The sequence below is a fragment of the Limanda limanda genome, chromosome 6 (genome assembly GCF_963576545.1).
Source record: "Limanda limanda chromosome 6, fLimLim1.1, whole genome shotgun sequence".
Classification (NCBI taxonomy): domain Eukaryota; kingdom Metazoa; phylum Chordata; class Actinopteri; order Pleuronectiformes; family Pleuronectidae; genus Limanda; species Limanda limanda.
In genome coordinates this window covers 2,895,031-2,916,268 of record NC_083641.1, presented here as the reverse complement: position 1 = coordinate 2,916,268, position 21,238 = coordinate 2,895,031, and the positions used below count along the sequence as shown (strand labels likewise).

The following is a 21,238-nucleotide window of genomic DNA, read 5'->3' as shown; positions in this document are numbered from 1 at the left end:
GTTGGATGGTTGAAGGGTGATGACTGGGTATCCAGAGTTGAGATGGTGTAGGGCTGGAGGTGGGTCACTCATTGATCATGGTACAGAACTAGCAACTGACTGAAAGGAGGAAACACAGGAAAACATGTTAACTAGGAAACAGCTTTATAGAGAAGTCTGCTGTACTAAAATACTGTATACGAGCACAGATAGACGGAGAGGAGCAAACAGATAAAGAGCTGAAACCAGTTGGAAGAATGTAAATATGACACAGTGATGTCATGAATATGCACATAATCAAATTGTGTTTTCCAACAAATTTAATCTACCTTTTTGGATTTTGCATAATGACAACACATGGTCCAGTCATATAGGTTTTGACATAGTCTTGTTGTTAAAGTCAAACTGCTGTTGCATGGAAATGCAGGCCCAACATGATGAGGACTTTGATGGATCACCTGACTCAAGCTGGGTTCAAGTCCCCGGAAGCTGACAATCATACGACTGTCAAGTAAAACCAGTAGAAATCAATGGCTGCCTGTAAGAAGGAAATAAAGTCACAATCACTTGCTAAACAGTAACATTTTCATGTCCTCAAACACACCTCTTGTTAGGATCAGTTATAGATGTTTTTATGGTTAAAAATACTGTATGATGTGTTGAAGCTGCACTACTCCTCAGCTGTCGGCTCAGTATAACATGTTGCTTAAGAGAGTTTGACGTGGCTCCCTGCAGGTTTACCTGGCTGGGCCCTCGGCTGTCTACGAGATAGTTTGTCTTTCTTCCAGTCGTTGTCAATGTCCATCTCATGTCCCCGGTTTCTCTTTTCACAGTTCCACTTTAACCCAGCCCAGTCCATACTGGTGATGGAGGGAGAGGACTTGGAGAACATGAACACTGCTGTAAGGAAGGTTTCCTACATCAACTCTCGCCAGTTTCCCACACCAGGCATCCGACGTCTGCGCATCTCCACGACCGTCCAGTAAGAGAAACAATTATTTTTCTGTACTTTTCCTTTTTCGGCTTCCTTTCCTATTTCCTACTACCTATTTTTCTCTGTCTCTTCTCTCAGATATCAGAAGTGCTAATCTTCTTCGACACTTCTGTGAGGTGCTGAGATACAGCAGATATCATTTGTGTCTGACTGATACAGTATTCCCCCCTCTCTCTCTCTCTCTCTCTCTCTCTCTCTCTCTCTCTCTCTCTCTCTCTCTCTCTCTCTCTCTCTCTCTCTCTCTCTCTCTCTCTCTTTGGGTGTGTGTGTGTGTTTTCCCTCCCTCTGCTGTCACTATCCTTTTCCTTTAATACACCATTTTCTGTGCTTTGTTGCCACCGGGGGCCAGTTCTTACATTTTCATGTCATGTATTAATAATTCTGCCTGGGTTTCGCCAGGAATGAAGAATGAAAGAATGTGAGAAAGAGGGTACAAAAAGACAGAGTGTGTGAGGGGAAGAGAGAGCTGGCTGGTATAACAGCCCACCTTGGCGGGTTACCATTAAAATTCATGATTGTTTTAAATATATGTAGACCCCTGCAGCAGAGCCCTTGGGGGTTCACTCTCCTCCATTTTGTTGGGTTTGATGCATGACTGCGGGCTCAAGAACTTCATCTAACGCAGTCGACGCATGTGTGTATGTGTGTATGTGAGTGTGTGTGTTCATCGTAGCAAGAGGTACAATGATAATCAAGGTCTATGTTATGCTAATGATGGCAAAGCTTGCATCACTGCTTAATATTGTTTACAGGCTATTGACTGACCTCCATGCTACCAGAGTGTGTCTGTGTGTGTGTGTGTGTGTGTGTGTGTGTGTGTGTGTGTGTGTGTGTGTGTGTGTGTGTGTGTGTGTGTGTGTGTGTGTGTGTGTGCGTGCGTGTGTGTGTAAAACCACTTCTCCTAAAGTCACTTATTTATGCCGGGAGGCTGAAACGTGGCGTTCTGCCATAACATGTCATCAACTGGTGCCCCCCCTCACTGCAACAGACAGCATCAGTCCACACAAACCAACAGAGAGGCTGAATCATTCAAACTTATTTCTTGCTAACTCTTCATAAATGCAATCCCTCAGGCGCTGAGAAAATAATTAAGCCAACAGCGATAATCTTAACAACTAACCCTAAGGCTCCCCCGTCATATTATATATTTTTTTTGATGGACTTATTCCATGTCTGTCATGGAGAGTGGTTCAGAGGCTGAAAAACATTCAGACATAAAAACATAAACTGTTTGTTTTTATCATTAATAAAACATCAACATGAATTAGAGCTTTAATTTAACCGATTGGATGTCTGCTCAAGTTGGAGATTAGCTACTCTAAAGATAAAGGAGCTCAGCAAACTCCACAAACCACTTGGTAGAGAGGGACAGGGATGTCAGCCACACCCACACAGTACTGAGAATAGGTCTAACTGGGACAGTATGTGTAAAACAAAATAAATAGAAATACATTTTTAGCTTCCTTTTTAGCATTCCTAAGCCTTTTTCTTTTCATGAATACAGACATAGCCTATTTTGATTTTATTCTAGTTTTATTGACACATTTGTTTAAATTGGTGTAAGTAAAAGAAAACATTTGAATAACATAATTAGAAGTGCTAATTTAAAGACATTGATGCCTAAGAATGTTCACAGATGATGGTGATTACACTTAAATAAGAAAGATTGATGAGAGACGGAGGGCCCAGATCTTTTTACTAATTTTATTTGTATTGTTATACATAAAAGAAGTTTACTAACCAAAAATAGATAACTTTAACGTTACCCAGATTTAGTAAAAGTAAATATACATACAAATAAAGCAAAGAAACTGATTAAATTAATGAATTAAACCGGTTAAAGATTATTAGGTTTTTGCTCTGTAATCAGAGGCTTAATGATTGATGCTGTGTGCAAATTATCTAATTTAATATGAATCTGTGTCAAAGTGAGACCTTCCAATAATGTGCTGTACATTCATATAGACAACACACAAATCTGTATCACGTAACTATATACCCAGTATGATGTAAAACAACATGTGAGATGATGCTACCAAGTGAACTCATATTTCCTGTGTACTAGTGCAGGTGCTGAGACAGTAAATGTGTCTCTGTGTTACTGCCATGTGATTGGATTTTAGGAGCAGCGTTCGTATAGATGGTATTTCTGTCTGTGTGCGCTCTAGCACCAGATGAAAGATGTGCTCAAAGATTGATCATAATTAAGCAGTAAAATGCAGGTTAATGTGATCAATTGACTTTTTGAGCAGCAGACATCAGGCTCAGCCTCTTGCTAAAGGTTTCATTGCTTTGTAAGGGTATTAGCCATTTGCATTGTGTCCGTGACCAGTGTTGTTCAAATCAAGTTATTAACAGACAAAAGAAGAGAATAGGCAGAAAAAGATTTATTTAAACTGAGCACCTGAAACTGTTGAAAAGACCTGCAGACAGCATCAGTCCACACAAATAAACAGAAGTGTTAATTCATTCCTCCAAATGCAATTAAATTTGATTCAAGCTGGCGTTTAAAAATAACTGCAATTACTTCAGGCTTTGAGAAAATAAAAGTAACCAGCGTTAATCTAAGCAGCATCCCTTTTAGGCTCCCTTGTCATATTTCCTTATAATTAAGTTGGACCAGCTCCAGGTCTGTTTTTTTTTTCAGCTGGCCCTCACAGCAGCCATTGGTCTGCATCACTGACTTTGTATCTCCCACTGCTGTCAAGAATGGCTTAGTGCCTGCACAGCGTACACACACACACACACGCACACACCAGCGGCCGTCGCCACTGGATAGAAAAGGACAAACAACACGATGCCCCGAAACCTGTTGTTGTCTCACACTGTGGCCCTAGACAACTGCGAAGGATTAGGTACAATAGTTAGTTTCTCATCCCGCTGTCAGGCATCATCAGCAGAGTTAAAGCCAGTAAGAAGCTTTCTGAATGTACTGTAGAGCTATGCCCTAAGCAGGTCTTTCATGATGTGTCGGTTTATTAGAAGAACAAACGAATTAAAACAAATTAGGGTTGTTTTACAATTTCATTATAGGTCCACCAGTGGTAAAACGAGGGTAATTCCTTGTCATTTTGGTGCCACAGAGAGAAAAGATCTTGTAGAAAAAATAATCATTTGATTGGTCCATGCAAGTGCGGATGACACGGGTTTCTCCTCCACACAGCAGAACATACCTGCACCTCAGTTAATGACCAAAGTGATTAATATATCATTAATGCTGCCTTTACGTATGAATAGAGATATGTCCATTTGAAATGATGTAACTGTCACTTCCACATACCCTTCACGTTGCCATTGTTGTTGAGTAATCCATCAACTAGAAAGCAGCACAGAGTCAAGAGTTTCTGACAACTACAAGCATGATAGGAGTTGAGGAGGTTGGATTAATGTAGATCTTAAGAAAAAAGGCTCATAGAGCAGCATTGTAAATAGGGGTTGGTCCAATTTACCAAAAAGTTCTTCCTCATGTCTCATGGTCATCTTGTTTAGATTTTTGGCAACACTGCCCCCCACAAGATGCATAATGATGGATGAAATGAACGCAGGATACAGACAGAGGACGATATCTGTATCTGACGTCGATCAGTCTGGGTGGGCAGAAACAAACAGAGACTCTATTTGGATAACACAGACACCTGCCTTCTTTTTATGATTGGGTTTTATCACCCACGACTCAGCGGCCAGGGGTAAAAGCAATTATTAATGTTTCGAACCATTGCTTTTAGTAACAGTTCCACCGTGTTGTTGATTCAAGCAAAGAAATCCCTGTGTTTTCTGGTGTGTTAGAATGGAAGGAGATTATTTCCGATACGAAGCATAAAAAAGCTCGCCTGAACGAAGATTGTTTTCATTTTTCGATTAGAGTGGACGTAGCCTTCGCCTGTATCATGCCTGCATTAAATTAGCTGCCTAGAGCAATTTTAATATTGTGAGTCTGTTATATGGGGAGCGGTGAATGAGTTTAGGTTGGTGAGTGACACAGTTTTAATATTATAACCTTGTGCATCTGTTGCCAGAGTGTACCCCTTGCCTTGCAGGTGGGTCGGGCAGAGTGAGCAGTGGGTTAATTTCACAATATAAAACCATATTGGATGTAAATGTAACAGATTTCTGAAGCAGATTGGGCTCCTGAAATTAGTCACAAAAACAATTTCCCGTGCTTTGGCGTCCCTCCAGCTGTTGGCAGAGTGGTCCAACACCTAGTCACAGACTCCAGGCGTGAAGTCACTCCAGGGGAAAGCAGATCGTGACAGCGTGAGTGTTAGAGATGGAGAAGATTCCCACATAGAAGAGCATTGATGATAGTTTAGTAGAATTAAGGTATTTATGTCAGAGGCACATAATTAAAATTATTCTGAAATGGCTAGAATAAGACTTTATAATCCCTTGGGTTGTGCAACCTGATAAGGCATTTTGTTCATGGAGTACACAGGGTGAGAATGTTCATGCAAAACAAATATTTTGAATAAACTATAACTCTTTTCACTGCTTTTTTATCTTTTCATAAAAAGTCTCCCGATGGGAAAACATGTGGAGATTCTGGGATTTGTGCATATTTCAAATGAGAATATAGGTGGGAAAATACAATATGCACACACCCCTCAATCCCCATCATACTCATTAATATGAATATGTATGTGTGTCGCAAATCAGCGTGTGTCTATGTGTGTGTATATGTGTGTGGGTGTGTGTTGTGAGCTCACAGCTAGCAAGCTCAAGTCCTCGAGACCTAATACGATTTGCTCCATTCAAGGTTGCCAGTGGAAGCTGTGCATTTAAACACATGCTATCGCACGCTGACAGGCAAGCACGGAGGCAGACGTGCACGTACAATAACACAGCGGGTGCACTGCTGCAGGTCTGTGCGTGCCGCCTGAGCCCTGACAGAGTGTTTCAGCCTCTGAATAACTGCATGCACTGTGGTTTGGATTTGGACTTTAGCAGCTGTGGTTTTAGTGCTGCTAAGAGGTCCTGGTTCTGCCGATAAGCTTTATTAGCTGATGTAGTGTTTCATGGTTTTACATCCTGATGCTGCCTCGGTAAACAGCAGCTTGTGTAAGGACCAGAGCTTCTCTATACAACGTCCTCAAGTGCCTCCATGTCTCCCCTGTCAATTCTCGATGCTGCGAATCAACCCGACGGTTCCATCCTGACCTTTTCTCCAGTGAGCAGGATCAGCCATGTTGAGACATCAGTCAGAGAAGGGAAATAAAGACTGAAGCTGACGGGCAGTGTTTACATGGGAGACAGTGTGTGGTGACATTTGTGTGAGATTGTGAACAAAGTCATGGTTTTGTAACAGGTATCATCTAAATGTTAATACTGACAAGGCAATAAAAACACTTTGGACACACTGCCACATGAGGGAAAGCTTGACCTGAAAAAAGAAAGCCATTAAGTATTGCTGCTTTTCAAAACACGTTCCTGTTTTCTTGCTTTCCTTCCAGTAAGTATGTACATGTCAAAGACGTCAAGGTAAAAGGAAAAGTTTGATATTTCAGCAAAAACACTTTGTTTTGGGTAAAATGTGGAAATTATGTGTTGGAGTATTTTAAATGTCAAACTATTCCTTTAAAATTGGGATAAAAAGGGATTTTCAGCATCTGTGTAATAACAGTTGTCTCAACAGCATTTTAGTGACTACATTTCATTGTAAATCGTGTCCTCTGCTGTTGGAAGAATCATTTGTAATTTAACATCTAAAAACACGGAACAGATTGCTTCGAGTCTGACTCTTTTCTAGCATCCGCTGCTTGTTCAGATTGTGTTCAGGTGTTTGTCAAAATCTTGTTGCTCTTTGGCAGATGAGAATCACTTAACACCTTCACGTTCAGATTATCATAGAGTAACATGAAGAGTCTGATGGTGTCTGCACATTGGTACTTTGAGCTACATTTTAACCTTGCCATGCAAACAACAAACTTCAATAGGGGAGGGAGGGAAGCTCTGGTGATGTTTACCTTCTTCGTTCGAGGAAAAATGTAAGATAAACAAAAACGTAAGAATTCGGAAATCATGAATGTTTTTTTAAAATTTCATGGCAAAACATCAAATAGTTGTTAAGATATTTCAGTCCAGACCAAAGTTGTGCACCCAGCGACTGACACTAACAACCATACCTCCTGGATGGATTCAACATCAGACCTCCGCCACGGCAGCAAGCTTGATTTTTATATTTCTCACCCTAGTGTCTTCCTCTTCCTTAATCTCTGTCTCTAGGTGTTTTGGTGAAGACACATGTATCACCATCCCGGACATCGAGGCGGTGGTGATGGTGCTCCAGCCCAGCGAGCCCAGGATCACCATCACTGGAGTGGAGAGACTGAGCTGGCCAGTTTCTGACCTCAGAGCACAAGGTGGCGTATCACTTTTCCAGGACCTCCACATCATCAGCACAGTGACCAGGGCCGATGCCGCTGTACATCACACAGGTATGGACTGTAGTGTGCATTAATTTTGTGATATTGATTCCATAGGTAATTCAAACTAATGGTGATAACTAATTCACGGCCGGGATGGGAAGCCAGTGAGGGATTTGTTGCTCTTTGCAGGGGACACTTACTATCACCTTCCATTTGACATCATACTTCTGGGTAATAGATCATTTTGAAATGTAAAGAAAATAAAGATATCTGCTTTTCTCAGTACTTTCTTAGTTACAAGCTTATACCATAAACAACAGAACTGTGCACATTCCTGTGCAGTAAATATATATATAGTTAGAAGTGAACAGGTTTAATACACTACATTGAAAATACAGGTCCCAAAATTCTACTTTAATTCAACAAAAGTGAGTAAACATGTCATTTCTAACTGCAAGGCTATAAAACAATCTGTGAACACCACATCCTCTGCAGTGTTGTTTGTTGTTTGTGTCTAATGCAACATGGCTCCACATGGTAATGAGCTGCCTGAACAAGTAGGAAACCAGATTGTGAGACTCAACAAAGATGGGAGAGGATACGAGAGCATCAGTGGGCCACCGACCATATTTAAATTTACACAACAAAGAAAAGGAGCAGGTAGAGCAACAAAGCGGGAGATACTTACCTCTCCAAATCTGCTGCAACTAAATATTTTATTTAAAAAATAAGATTCATGTTGATAATGTGTTCACTCATTCATGAAGTTGCATATCCCATGCAGTGCCACCTGTCTCACCATCAACATAAGGCTTCAGAGACAGCTGAACATTTGGTGAGGCCTCATGAGGCTGCAGATCAGCTGCAGGGATCGGTTCTTTCATCTGCATGGTAGGCCTGCACATACTGAACCTAAACAGAAAGTCATAGTAAGACAAATCAAAGTAAGAATCACAATGAAAAAGACAGTGTGGTCATTGATAATGTTTAACATTTTATCGAAGTGATCGGATTTGAATACGACGGACATAAAAAAGGTTCAATACTGCCAAGTGGCACTTTGTGGTTCTGTAACTATAATGAATTATTTGGCTTATAGACCACATAATAAAAATAAGGACACACAGGGACAATTAATTCACACATTTATTGAATTGTGTCTTTATGTCAAAGTACTTACAGGTCGGTATTTCTTTCAGAAAAGTACTTAAAGTATTGAAAGGAGCAATACTTAACAATAATATAACTCTTTCAATGCTTTACTATAATGTACAATAATATCACCCTTCCAATGCTTTACTATAATGTACAATAATATCACCCTTCCAATGCTTTACTATAATATACAATAATATCACTCTTTCAGAATAATATTATTGTACATAATAGTAAAGCATTATAATTACTGATTAAAATGATGTGGAAAAACATGCAGTTATGCAGACCAGGTTTTATAAGTGTGAGTGCTCAAGTACTTTGAAATTGAACTTGAATATAGTACTTGAGGAAATGTTCCACAGTTGAGGACAAGTGCCCCCTCCCACTGGTAGTAATCTGCAGTGTAAGCTGGAGCCCTTTGTTCCGTGCAGCTCCTCTGGCCTCGCCGATATGTTGAGTCAGTTTCCTGAGTCCAGAGTCTATCCTCCGCACAGGTCTGTAGGTTTTATCCCCTCTACTGTTTCTATACCCTCCACCTATCCCCACCATGCAACTGTACACCCCCTCCTGCTGAGTAAGACCTGCATCGACCAGGCCGCTGATTCTCCAGGTCTCACCACCTTGACCGGCAGCAAATGAAAATGACACAGAAATGCTGGCGGCTCTCGTCTTGTCCAGCGATCAGACCACCGAGGCAGGAAGAGGCCAACTCAGCCCGGCTCATCCCCGGGCCCCCGCCGCCAGCAGCCAATTAGGAGCAGATAAGCAGACCGAGAGGGAGGTTTTAGCCTTCCATTGAGCATAATGCAGCGAACGGAGAAGAGCACAAAGTGGCATTGCTTTCAGGAGTCGGTGAAACTCTTTTTGCCGGTGAAATAGAGACTGCAGCTGGGGGGAAGAGATTAGCTGAAAGCCATAGAAAGATCTAGAAATGGAAAGAAAGAGGAGAAGAGATGGGAAGTAAGTGTTTGGGAGAGGGAGGCACGATGGAGTTCCATAATGAGCAGATTTTGGGTTCTCCCGAGGCTTAGAGGATTCAAGATAAATCACATATTTCTTTTAGCAGGGCGTGCAATAAGTTTCTTTTGGACCCTGCTAATCAGCCCCTCGCCCTCTCCCATGCTTTGTCTCTCTCAGTCATTCATTTGTCTTCATTGAGCCTGCTCAGCACTGCCTCATTCCCCTCGCTCTTACACTACAGTATCTATTCAAGGCTTATTCTGATGCCTTTACCCAAAGCCAAGGTCATCACTTCTTTCTTTAACTCATCATCTTTAGTGCTCAACATTTTCCCCCCATTTGATTTCAGGGTCATCTTCTGTTCTCTCTGCCCTCTTTCACTTTGAAGCTTTCTCTTTAGCTTTTCATTTCACTACTTCTCTTCTTTCTGCACACTAGGGATGGGCATAATTAATCGTCGATTGATTAATTGATCATAAAGAATTTCCTCGAGGACATTATTTTGTCTTCGACGAAATTATGTTGCGTTCACTGCCAACACTGCGAAGCTATATGTCTCCATGAGCGCATGAGTAGGAGGGCAGAATATCCGATTTGCCTGAACGCAGCACAGTGACGACGTTAGCAGCTGTAGGAAGCAGTCCGAAGTTATACTCGACAAGCCCCGCTGGGGGACCGGCGGCTGGCCGCTGGGAGCTAGATGGATTTGACGGTTCTCGACCTCTCAGTCCGGTTGTTGTCATGTCATCAATCCCGGAACCTCACCCAGACCCGGGTCTGTACGGGTTCCCTTCCCCGTAGACTGAGGGTCCGTGTGCGGACATTCAGCCGAGCTCCGCAGCTAGCCGCCGGAGCTAGCGGAGGCTAGCTCGAAAGCTAGCCTCTTCGGACCCGAACAAAGCCGGGTCTGGTGGAGGGGCTCCGGGAGTGAGAACGCGACAACGGCCGGACTGAGAGGTCGAGAACCGTCAGATCGAGCTAGCTCTCAGCAGCTAGCTGCTCTCTCAGCGGGGCTGAAGAATAGAGCAGCGCATATTTTCAAGTGTAACCATTGAACGATCCCGTTTAACTGCCACAAGAGCTGTTCATCTTGTAATAAAGACCTCAATGAGGAAACACGCTGTGTTTTTTCTATTTTCACTGCATTTTAACAGCCCATAAATAGTGAATTTTAATATAAAAATATTAATGATTAATCGAAAATTCGTCATTAACTCTCCCGACGATCGATGAAGACAATTTCATCGAATGCCCATCCCTACTGCACACAGTGGCTTTCTCACTTAATTTCCTTTCTCTTCCTCGTAATTTCTTTTTAGGAAGCCCAGCTACTTTTTTTTCTATGCTACCCACACTGTAGCTCTATGATCAATGTTCGCTGCACAATCACACAAACTGTTTCTAGGACAGTCCTTTTTTCCAGCTTTAATATTAGCGTATACCAGCTCTTGTCCGTTGGGCACTTTCTCACTTTTTGTGTATGTCAAAGCAGCTTTCAACACCAAGCAGGACAATGCACAAGCAAAGTTGACCAAGTAACAAAGCACAGCTTCAACTACAAACAGTCAGATCAATGCAAACAGTCAATAAAGTGATTGAGATTGTTTCTCTACAAAAACACACCACATGGTCCATTTCAACCATCTTTTTTTTCTCGAGATTTATTCAGAGTTATTGTGTAAAAGTCAATCCATACCTCAATTTCTTTTTAGATTTTTACCTCATTCCAAAACTGCTGAACCAATTTGCATGAAAGTTTGGGTATGGATGGATCATCGCATAACAAGGATTTTCACTTTCTTTAGGCTGGCAAGAGAGAGTGCCAGCCTTGGCAGAAGAGTGAGCTCTCCCAGAACTCTTCTAGTTTAGTTAATTGCCTACAATACCAAACTACCACAAGCTAGTGGTACCAGAACTAAGTCAAGGAAAGCAGCCAAACTCCTGACTAGACTGTACTATGACTTCTGAGTTTGGTCCATGTCCCATCCACAGACATATATGGGGCAGGGTTTAGGACCTATACTGCAGTCAGCCACCAGGGAGTGATCAGGACACTTTGGCTTCACTTTGGAGCAGCTGTCATGTCCTTCATCTTATGGTCACAACATTTAGCTCATCATTAACTCCTCTAAAGGCTCCTCTATGTTCCCCAGATTACATGGTCTGCCCACTGTTTGGGACTGGAACGGTTAGTTTCCTGCTGAAAACAGCTCACTGCTGCCTAGTTACACCTGCTAGATCCATTAAAATGTTTTCTGCAGCCTGATTTTCATCTTTAAAAAAAAGTAGATTACACAGAAAACACATAACTTCCTCTGGAACACAATTTTCTTTCTACCTGTTGTGCTCCAACTGAACCTTTCCCCACATCATGTCTGCCACCCCCAAGAGACCCTCCTCCAACACACTGCTCATCCAGTCTTTCACCTCTGGGAGGCTGTTAAATGGGCACAGCCGGTTCCCTCCCTCTGGAACCGACAGTGGGGGAGAAGGCGGGGTAACAGCAAGAGGTGGAGGACAGTGCTTAGCACACTGTCAGAGAGGCCCAGCAGCCACAGAGCACTGCTGCGATGGCAAGAGTCTGAGGGGACTTATTACTAAAGCAGCTAATGGTACTGTCTGTGTGCAGAGGGTTGACGAGTAATTGGATTCTGGGAGTAGGAGTAGGTGTGTTGTGTCTTGTACTATTTGAATTATGGATCCTAAAAGTGTTCAGGGTTTTCTTGCACAAACGTTGTGGCACGGCAGCGACAGTAAGACAGTCGGATGACAATTTAGGGTTTATACATTCACACTTGACATGCTGGTGCGTGTGATTATGTGTGTGTAGCACGTGGACCCGGGTTGCTGGAGGAGATCATTCATAACTTGGACTATTGTGACATCCTGGTGCTGGGGGAGGAGCTGAGGCCAGAGCAGGAGTCTCTACAACTACAGCGAAGTGCTCTGCTCGGAAAACACCTTGACGCCACAAACTCCACCTCTGGCATGTCCATATACGGTACGTCACTATGGTAACAACACCGTAGCTACATTTGGGCTTTTCTCAGGCAGATTGTTTCCAGGGTTATAACACATTACAGTTCACTTCCTTGCTCTTTTCTACAGTTACTTGATATGATAGGAAAACATTTTAACCCCAAAATATCAATGCACCTCTCGCACACAATTAATTTAGCCTGGAAGTCAAATCGACTGTAATCGACCTTCTAATCACATCTAAATGTTGGATCCAATGCTAAAGTGCTTGAAAGAATTTTTGTGTTGATAAAATGAACATTACACAGAAACAAGTTCCAGTGATCACAACGTCACTGACTCCTGAGGTCAGACACAACAACAGTTAACAATACATTGAACATTTTTATTTCAATCTGAAATATATGATTGAGTGTCCCACATGTGCATTGATATTTCAAAATAAAATCTGCCCTCTCGGCTACAAAGTGATTGAATACAAATGTTGGCTGTTGTTTTATGCAAGCCAATGCGCTATCAAATGTGTTGTTTAACCTTGAAACATGGCACCAGATCCATTGTCTTTTCAGTCGATGATCATGAATTAGTGAAGTGGAAACAGTTTGTCAGAATCTCTGTTGTTATGAACAATTCTGTTCATAACAACATTTGAGCTTTGCACCCAGAACACAATGTAAGAGGAAAATGACCACCATGTAAATCTGGTCTATCTTCCTCTGACACATATTCACTTGCTATAGTGGGTCCATTTAGACTTGTGCGTGTGTCTAAAAGTTACTGAGCTGAATCTAAATCTGTGTTGTCTCGTATGTTTCCACCTCTCAACTGTCTGCACATGTCTCAACTGTCTCTGCTGGTCTCTGCCCGTCCACAGGCGTAGACTCCATGTCCAACTATGAGCAGGTGATCAGACATGTGCGTTACTATACCTGGCAGCCTGCATCACTAACAGAAAGAAGGTTTCGCCTCACCTGCTCGGAGCTCAACGGACGCTACACCAGCAATGAGTTCAACCTGGAGGTCAGTGTGAACCACAGCTTGACGGATGTGGGTTTTTTAAAAGTGGATGAAGAAGCGGTGGTAAAGTGAGTTTTTGGTCAAGCTGTCAGAATAGTATCTTTGTCTGTTAGCAACCATTCTAGCATGGATTAGTTTAAGAAGAAATGTGGAAGCAGAGACATGGCATCACCAGACCAACCTGCATAAGGGAATGGGAACAACTCAGTTCAGTTTTTATTTCCAGAGGGCACCATCAATGGTCACAGAGCAGACCTACAATGAATCAGAGCAACAGATGATGTGACCTAGCACAGGGAGACCGAAAAAAGAAAAAAAACAGACTGCAACGAATCAATATTATATTTTTATTTCAGTATAATACGATAATATAATACGATTAATGAACGATTATTTTATGCCGGTTAGAGGTTATAAATGTCAGTTTTGATACATTTTTGGTTCATGGCTCAGCCCTACTGTGTGGTTTCACAGGCCTGAAGCAAACCTGAAGAACCAACTACCAAGACTGGCCATGCTGCTTATAACTACGATGTAAACCAAAGTGCTTGAAAAGGCAATTTGACCGAATCAATGCAGCTCAGGTCTCCTGCATATAAATTTAGCTTTCAGAGCAGATTTTAAAATGAAACTCAGTGGGTCATCAGGCAGCAACACTTAGTAGCAGAACATCTTTGATAAAAAAAAAAAGTAAATTTCTGTGAAAACAAAATATGTATGGAAAAAAAAAAATTGCTTTTAACACAAAATAGAATTCCATAGCAATAGCACGGAAACTTTCAGCGATGAAAATTTGATGAACCACCCGGCACAAGTGAATCCTTCGGAAAAAAATGTGCACTTGAAATGCTGCAACACGGGCGGCTGTGGCTGAGGGGTAGAGTGGTCGTCCTCCGACTTGAAGGTCGGCGGTTCGATCCCCAGTCTGAACCATCTGCATGCTGAAGTGTCCTTGGGCAAGATGCTGAACCCTCAATAGCCCCCCATAGAATAACAAAGTGCTGCAAGTAGATGCACTGTATGAATGTGTGTGTGAATGGGTGAATGTGAAACTTTACTGTAAAGCGCTTTGAGTGGTCATCATCAGACTAGAAAAGCGCTATATAAATACAAATCCATTTACCATTTACTTAAAAACAACCGGCTTTAGTTTGATTGTCATGCCAATGTTAACCTTCTCCAGCAGCAGCCTGTCACACAAAGTCCTGGTTCAACATATCAGCAGAAAGAACACTGAACGTTTCATATTCCTTCTATGTCCCTGAACTGTTCATCCAGACACTCTCATTCGCACACACTCCACCTGTAATACATTGCTTTTACCTAACGATAAATGCCAGAATCGGCTCAATGTGCCAGCTCACCTCTCATGACCTATTCATACATTCTCTGGTGTTTACTCTTTGTGAGTGAATAAATGTTTCACTAGACAGAGTTTGAGGGCTGAGGAGTGGCTTACATTCCACCTTCCTGTATTAAGCTGGCCCTGTCCCCCATAAGGCACAAGCACATTCCCTTTCGTGTATCTCATGTAATTATTTTCAAATTTGGACCTTGAGGCGGAGTCTTACTTTGGCCAGAATATTTCTGGGGCTAGGGGGTTAGGAGCAGGCTCAGGTACACAGGCGGGGGGGCTGAACAGATAAGACTGTGAAATGTTAACTTTGATCACATCAACCAAACTCATCACTTCTCCTTCATCTGTTCCCATCCCAGGTGAGCGTACTGCACAGCTCAGAGGCCAGGGAGCATGTAAATCACATGGTAGCCCCGCCTCAGTACATGCAGTTGGTCCATCATCCGTCCATGATTCACAGCCTGTACCCCAGCCACAACTCAGGTAAGAAAACACACATGTGCTCACTGTCTCTAATTCCTTTGTATATAAACGTTTTTCTGAGTATAGTGTACAGAGCCAACCTCCCTGTTATCAGTAATCTAATTTCTTTTTTTAAGAAGTTAAAGAAAATATACACAGATTAATCGCACTCTTCAATGCCCCTTGACACCATTCTGGAAATGGATAATTATGCATTGAATGCTTTATACATGTGCCTGCATCATTCAGACAGCCTGTGCCTCTACAGTCACAAGTTTGTGATGAGGATAATGCCAATGGGAAATCAGGGGATCTCCTGAAAAGACAAACTTTGTGTTGTGTGTGCTGCTCTTGGTTCGGCCCAACATTTGTTGGGGAATCTGCTGGTAAAGCACAACACCAGTATGAAGATACCAGTACACAGGCACAGCTGGAACTGCAGCACCACATTCGTCATGTTTACATTTGGTTTATGTATAATTTGGTGCATATTTGAACTTGCTTCCCAGGATAAGTTTTGCCATCCGCAATTCATTTAGGATAATCAATCACAAACCACAGCCCTAACAAACTAAATAAGGTTTAGGATTTATGTTTTGTTATGCATATAAAAACATCACTACTGATCAGTCTCTACTACTTCGAATTCTGGGAACTGTCTAAGCAAAGTAGAAGCACTAAAGACAAGGCAAGATGAGAAGTGCACAACGACCCGATCAGACCTGGTAACAAAGGTCCTGAGCGATTCAATCACATGTGGTCAGAGCTTAGCACAGATCTTGAGCACACACAAACGCAACCTCAGATCCGATCCCTCTAACCAGTTCAGAGGTGGTCTGTGATGCATGTGGCCACATTAATTTCGCAAATGCATTCTGGGCCACATATGAAGCACCATCTACTCAGCTGACGTCTCTGATCGGCTACAGTTTCACAGTGAATCAAGTGTATTTATTTCCTCTTCTCAGTGTCAATACGTTGATTTGTGTGTGGCAACTTCCACAATATCAAAGCTTACCAATGCACACACAAAAAAAGAGGTCTGTAAAGAGTTTGTTATGCCAGCTTTTGATCTTACAGTAAACATGGATGAGCATGGTTCCAGGGGTAAACGTGGCTAAATTCAAGTGAAGGCTCGCTTTCTAGTTTCTAGTTCGAATCTCATATTGTGCGTGTCTCACACACTGGACCTCGGTGATAGAGAGGAGTGTAAACCTACCCTGTCACATGATGTGCTGCAGGCTTATCCCCCCCCCCCCCGTGTCCATGAGTGATCTGAAGAAAAGAGAACATGGTGAAGAGGAGAGATATTGGTCTTAATCTACCACACGAGATTTAATTATTCATCAGGCTATAATGGATTCTACTTACAGTCCTGGAGAGTTCAGTGGCTAGTGCTGCTAACAGCCCAGAGAGATGGAGTGTGTGTGTGTGTGTGTGTGTGTGTGTGCGTGTGCGTGGGAAAAGGAGGTCAGAGGAGCAGAGAGGGTGATTGGTGGCTGGAAATCAGAGACTGAAGTTCCCAGTTGTACAAGTATAAGTTTTTAGGTGATTACACAACATATGTAGAGTAGTAGTGCAGTAGCACCGTGTGTGTGTGTGTGTGTATGTGTGTACGCTGCACACATGCAAACACTCAACCAAGTTACTCCACAGGGTTGTGCGAAACTTTACTCTGAGATAGATTAAAAGCCGAGGATTTAGTGTGAAAATCTGGAGAACTAGACTGAATCAAATGAAGATATGAGCCGTCCCCTGTGAGTCACACCCTCATTAAACACACACACACACACACACACACCAGCGGAGACTGAAGAGAGGTCATGCACATTGAAGTCGTTTCATTTCAGTAGGCTGGAGATCAGAGTAGAGAAAATAAACATTTTAGATTGAGACAAATCCCTCAGAGTATGTTTTGGATATGCTACTAAATAGGTTTATGATGTGCAGCCATGTTCTGCACAGAGACCACATTTAAAGTCAAGCTTTTAAGACATGTATTTGAAAAAATCTGTAAATGCAGCTATCACTTAGTTGAGACCCTTAATCTTGGACACAAACTCCACTATAAAGAAACTGTGCTGTCTTGAGAGCACTAGCAGCCAAGCCGAGCCAACTTTACAAAGAAATATAAGATTCTTCTTTTTTTTAGTTTAGTTCAAATACATAGAAGCAGACATCATCAGTAGCATCAGCTGCCAGTTTTTTTCTTAAAAATTTTGATCATGGAAAACTTCAGACACAATGTACTGTTTTACAAGAACCTCTTTTGGATTCATACAATGCAAACATGGTTAGCATAAAAACATTGTAGAGGTTGTGGGGCAGTGATGAATGGAAAAAACAACACAGACTATTGGTTTCACACATGAAACAAACAGTCCTGTGTTTTGTCTTCTCTTTTCCTATATACTACGTCACCTGACTTCCACATCTGGCCCGTCATAATTACTCCGGCCAGTAGAGGTCACCTAACCATAACATGTAACTTTGGGTCATAAGCTGTGTCTCATCTCAGACACTATGTCCTTCACAGGCCGCATTTGAAGACCAGTTTTATCATAGCATTGCGACAAGACCCATGTCCCATTTCAAAGGCTCATTCAAATCCGTCCGACAAATATATCCTTTCATCTCAGAGAAACAAAGGGTCCAACAGGTCGATCCATCCAGGGAAAACCTAGACCAGGAATCAACAGACCCGTCCTCTGTAGGTAGCTGCCGTTACATTGGGACACAGCTATAGACTTTGTATTTTGATGACACCTTCCCAAAAGTGAGGTCAAACATAATACAGTTCAAAACAATTTAAATAAATTCCTTTCAAACATGGTTTGTCATTTTGGGTTCTTATCACATTTATGTAGTTTAATATTTAAGTGTGGTTTGAATTAGTTATTAGATGCTAAATTGACAGCTGAGAGTGACTTGTGATTGGTTGAGCCTGTGTATCAGCCTGACCTCTACACCACAGCTGCACTCCATAATCACTACTTTGCAACGTCTGGCTCCAAATGACATCGAGGCACTTGTTAATTGGCTTTTGTTTTTGTACAAGAGAAAGAGAAAACATGTCTCACAGCTTTGTCTACAGTCTATGATTTGAGTCATAATAAGCAGCTGCACTGAGGGGTTGTTTTTTACAAGATGACAGTCTCACTGAGCACTAAACACAAAAATATTATACAAAATTCAAACTTTGACGTGATGAGATGATCAGAGAATCATCAAAGTCATAACAATTCAACCTGCATATACACATCAATTTGAATGGCAGTCCACTTGTCCAAAAGTTCCTTAGACATATTCAAAACAACAAATGAGAACCTCATCACGGTGCTACCACAGTCAGGAGGCTTCATGTGCTGAGCACCATGAACCTCTGTACAAGATTTCCTGGCAGTGATTAAAGATCACAATCATCAATAGAGGACCCATCTCATATAATGGTTGAAGAGGCCTCTCCAACAATAGCATGAGAAAACATTTAAAAATCAATAGGCTATTACAAAAGGCAATCCCTGTCGAAGAGACCAGAGAACCATGATAACAGCTTAAGAATCGTCAGCCCCAACAACACAAGACAAACACCAGTATTGCAGACACAATGTAGATACTGTTTTTCACTCCTGACCGATGTGTTGGACTCGCTGACATCGCCATCACTAGAGCCATATGCTGCTGGCAAGGCTGATAAACAATACAGTGACAAGATAACGTCACTTCAAGGTCCATTTAGCTCTTGATGGTATCACCATGTCGCTGGAAAATGTCCAGATATAAGCAATTGAAATCATTACTTTTAGTATGATCTTTTTTTCTTATAATTTTGATGAATGAGACAAAATGATCATAAAACATTGTAATTACATGAAGTAAGGAAATATCTAATTAGCAATTACAGGACTCAAAGGAGCTTGACTGTAAAATTGGATGGAGGGATGAATGATGGGCTCTATTCTAACAATCTATCTGTCGAAGTGTCTCAACTACATGGCCCATGTGCATTTAAGATGTATCCAAATCCACTTTCTTCATAATTCAAAAGTGTTTTACATTTAAATAAACCAATCAGATTGCCCTCTTCCATTCCCTTTAGAAGACAAGTGGGTTAGCACTTCTGGAGATTGCTGTTATGGTGGAGCTATTGAGAGAATGCGTCAATGCAGTGGAGTTTGGCCAGTTTATGTATTTTCTGTTTAAAAATGTGGGCGCTGTAAGGGAAACACTGACAACTGCATCAGTCTGAAACTACCATAGACTCTTGGATTAACTTGCTGCTGTTTTTGCGCCGGGTGTAAAATAATAAATGATAAAATCTTAACTGATGAAGACCTTCTTATGGCTCAGGTCCAGGTTTGTGTCATCAGCCTGGCAACCTGTATCTTTTCTATCCTCCCTGGCAGACAGAGAGAGAAAATGACATTTGAAAGTAACAAAACAAGTGCTGGAATGAAATCTCCTGAACCCAACACAAACCCCCCTGATCCAACATATGCAGTTTTCTCTCAAGAGACTTATCTTTCCGTTTTTTTATCTCACCTCTCTTTGTGCTCTCCTCTTGTTTTCAGGCGTACCGAGTGCTGCCACAGTAGTAATTGTGATGTGTATCGCTGCCCTGGTGGTTGTTGTGGTGCTGGGCATCTATCGCATTCACCTGAACCACCAGCAGGAGGTCAGGCTGGAGGACACGGCCAGAGAGGCGGATATGACCTGGACCGACTCAGCCCTGACGATCACCATCAACCCAATGGAGGTAGGTGGACTAAAGGAATGTGGAGAGATACTGTGAGGGGGGGAGTGGAATATATATATGGAGGCAAATAGGAGGTGAAGAGGATGAAGTGGGTGTTGAAATATCTGCGGAGGGTGAAATGGTACAGAAATGCTTTGTTTAGTCATTAAGAATTAAAAGGAAACTGATGATGATTTCTTGCTTTTAAAACTAAGTTCTGATCATTTAGTTTCTGAAACTGAATATTTCTCACCACAGAAGCACGAGCAGCCCCAGGCTGCTGAGGAGGAGGCCAGCGAGGAGGAAGAGGAAGATGACGAGGAGGAAGATGGCGAGGAAGAAGACGACATCACCAGTGCAGAGTCAGACGACAGCGAGGAGGAAGTGGACGTCCAGCTACCCAGGATGCAACGCTCGAGCAAGAAGGGCCAAAACTGGGACAATACAACAATATCTTATTAAAACACACTCACAGTCCCTCACACACACATCCTGCAACACGGCCATACACAAACCTCCAATCTGATGGTTGAGACAAAAAGACTTTATGTGATGTTGATTATCTAAAAATGAGTTAATATGTGCTACTACTGGAAGACACTACACTGAAACACACACACAGACACACAGACACACAAACACACACACACACACACACACAGTGCAACAATTTAACCATCTCCTTGTCAGAAAAATCCCATTTTCTACACTACACTAAAACTGACTTTCCTTCTTCTTAAAGGGACAGTTCGCCAAATTTAGGTGACGTCTTTCCTCTCTCATACCGTCTCCACCACAACTACAGTCTTTAGTGAAATAAAGTTGTCTGATTCCTATTCTGTCGATTAAAGCCCCTGCACCACACATTCAGTTTGACGCTGATGTCCCGCAAAAAAATGCAAAACAGTTTTTATTTAAGCAAACTGAGTTGCAAAAAATCAAAGAAACTCACTATTTTTTTGGTTTGTATACTTCATGTTATTTACCAGTCTTTATTCCAGCCTACGTGGCAAAGCCAGGTGATTTTACAGAAATAGCATATTTTCAATGGTACACAAAAACAAAGCAAAAGAGAAAAAAAAGATAATCTGTAGTCCTGTCGCCGACGTCATGTTGAGATAGCTGAGGGGTCTGAGTTCTGGGAGAGACAGAGGAGTCTCCTTGTACATTTTTATACGCTCCTTTCTTGTAAATACTGAGTATAGTAGGTGACCCTCCCACCCCTCCTCCACCCC

The 21,238-nt window shown here is 42.0% G+C and overlaps 1 protein-coding gene across 1 annotated transcript in view; it reads left to right on the top strand.

Moving 5' to 3' along the window:
* LOC133003504 (calsyntenin-2-like) overlaps window positions 1-20,553 on the top strand; it is a 314,181-nt gene extending 293,628 nt beyond the window's left edge. Inside the window, exons 13-19 of the mRNA XM_061073253.1 lie at window positions 813-961; window positions 7,193-7,404; window positions 12,284-12,454; window positions 13,307-13,452; window positions 15,166-15,289; window positions 19,840-20,024; window positions 20,262-20,553. Coding sequence (XP_060929236.1) covers window positions 813-961; window positions 7,193-7,404; window positions 12,284-12,454; window positions 13,307-13,452; window positions 15,166-15,289; window positions 19,840-20,024; window positions 20,262-20,465 — 1,191 coding nt within the window. The 3' untranslated portion in view covers window positions 20,466-20,553. The remainder of the gene's footprint in view (window positions 1-812; window positions 962-7,192; window positions 7,405-12,283; window positions 12,455-13,306; window positions 13,453-15,165; window positions 15,290-19,839; window positions 20,025-20,261) is intronic.
* The last annotated feature ends 685 nt before the right edge of the window (window positions 20,554-21,238 follow it).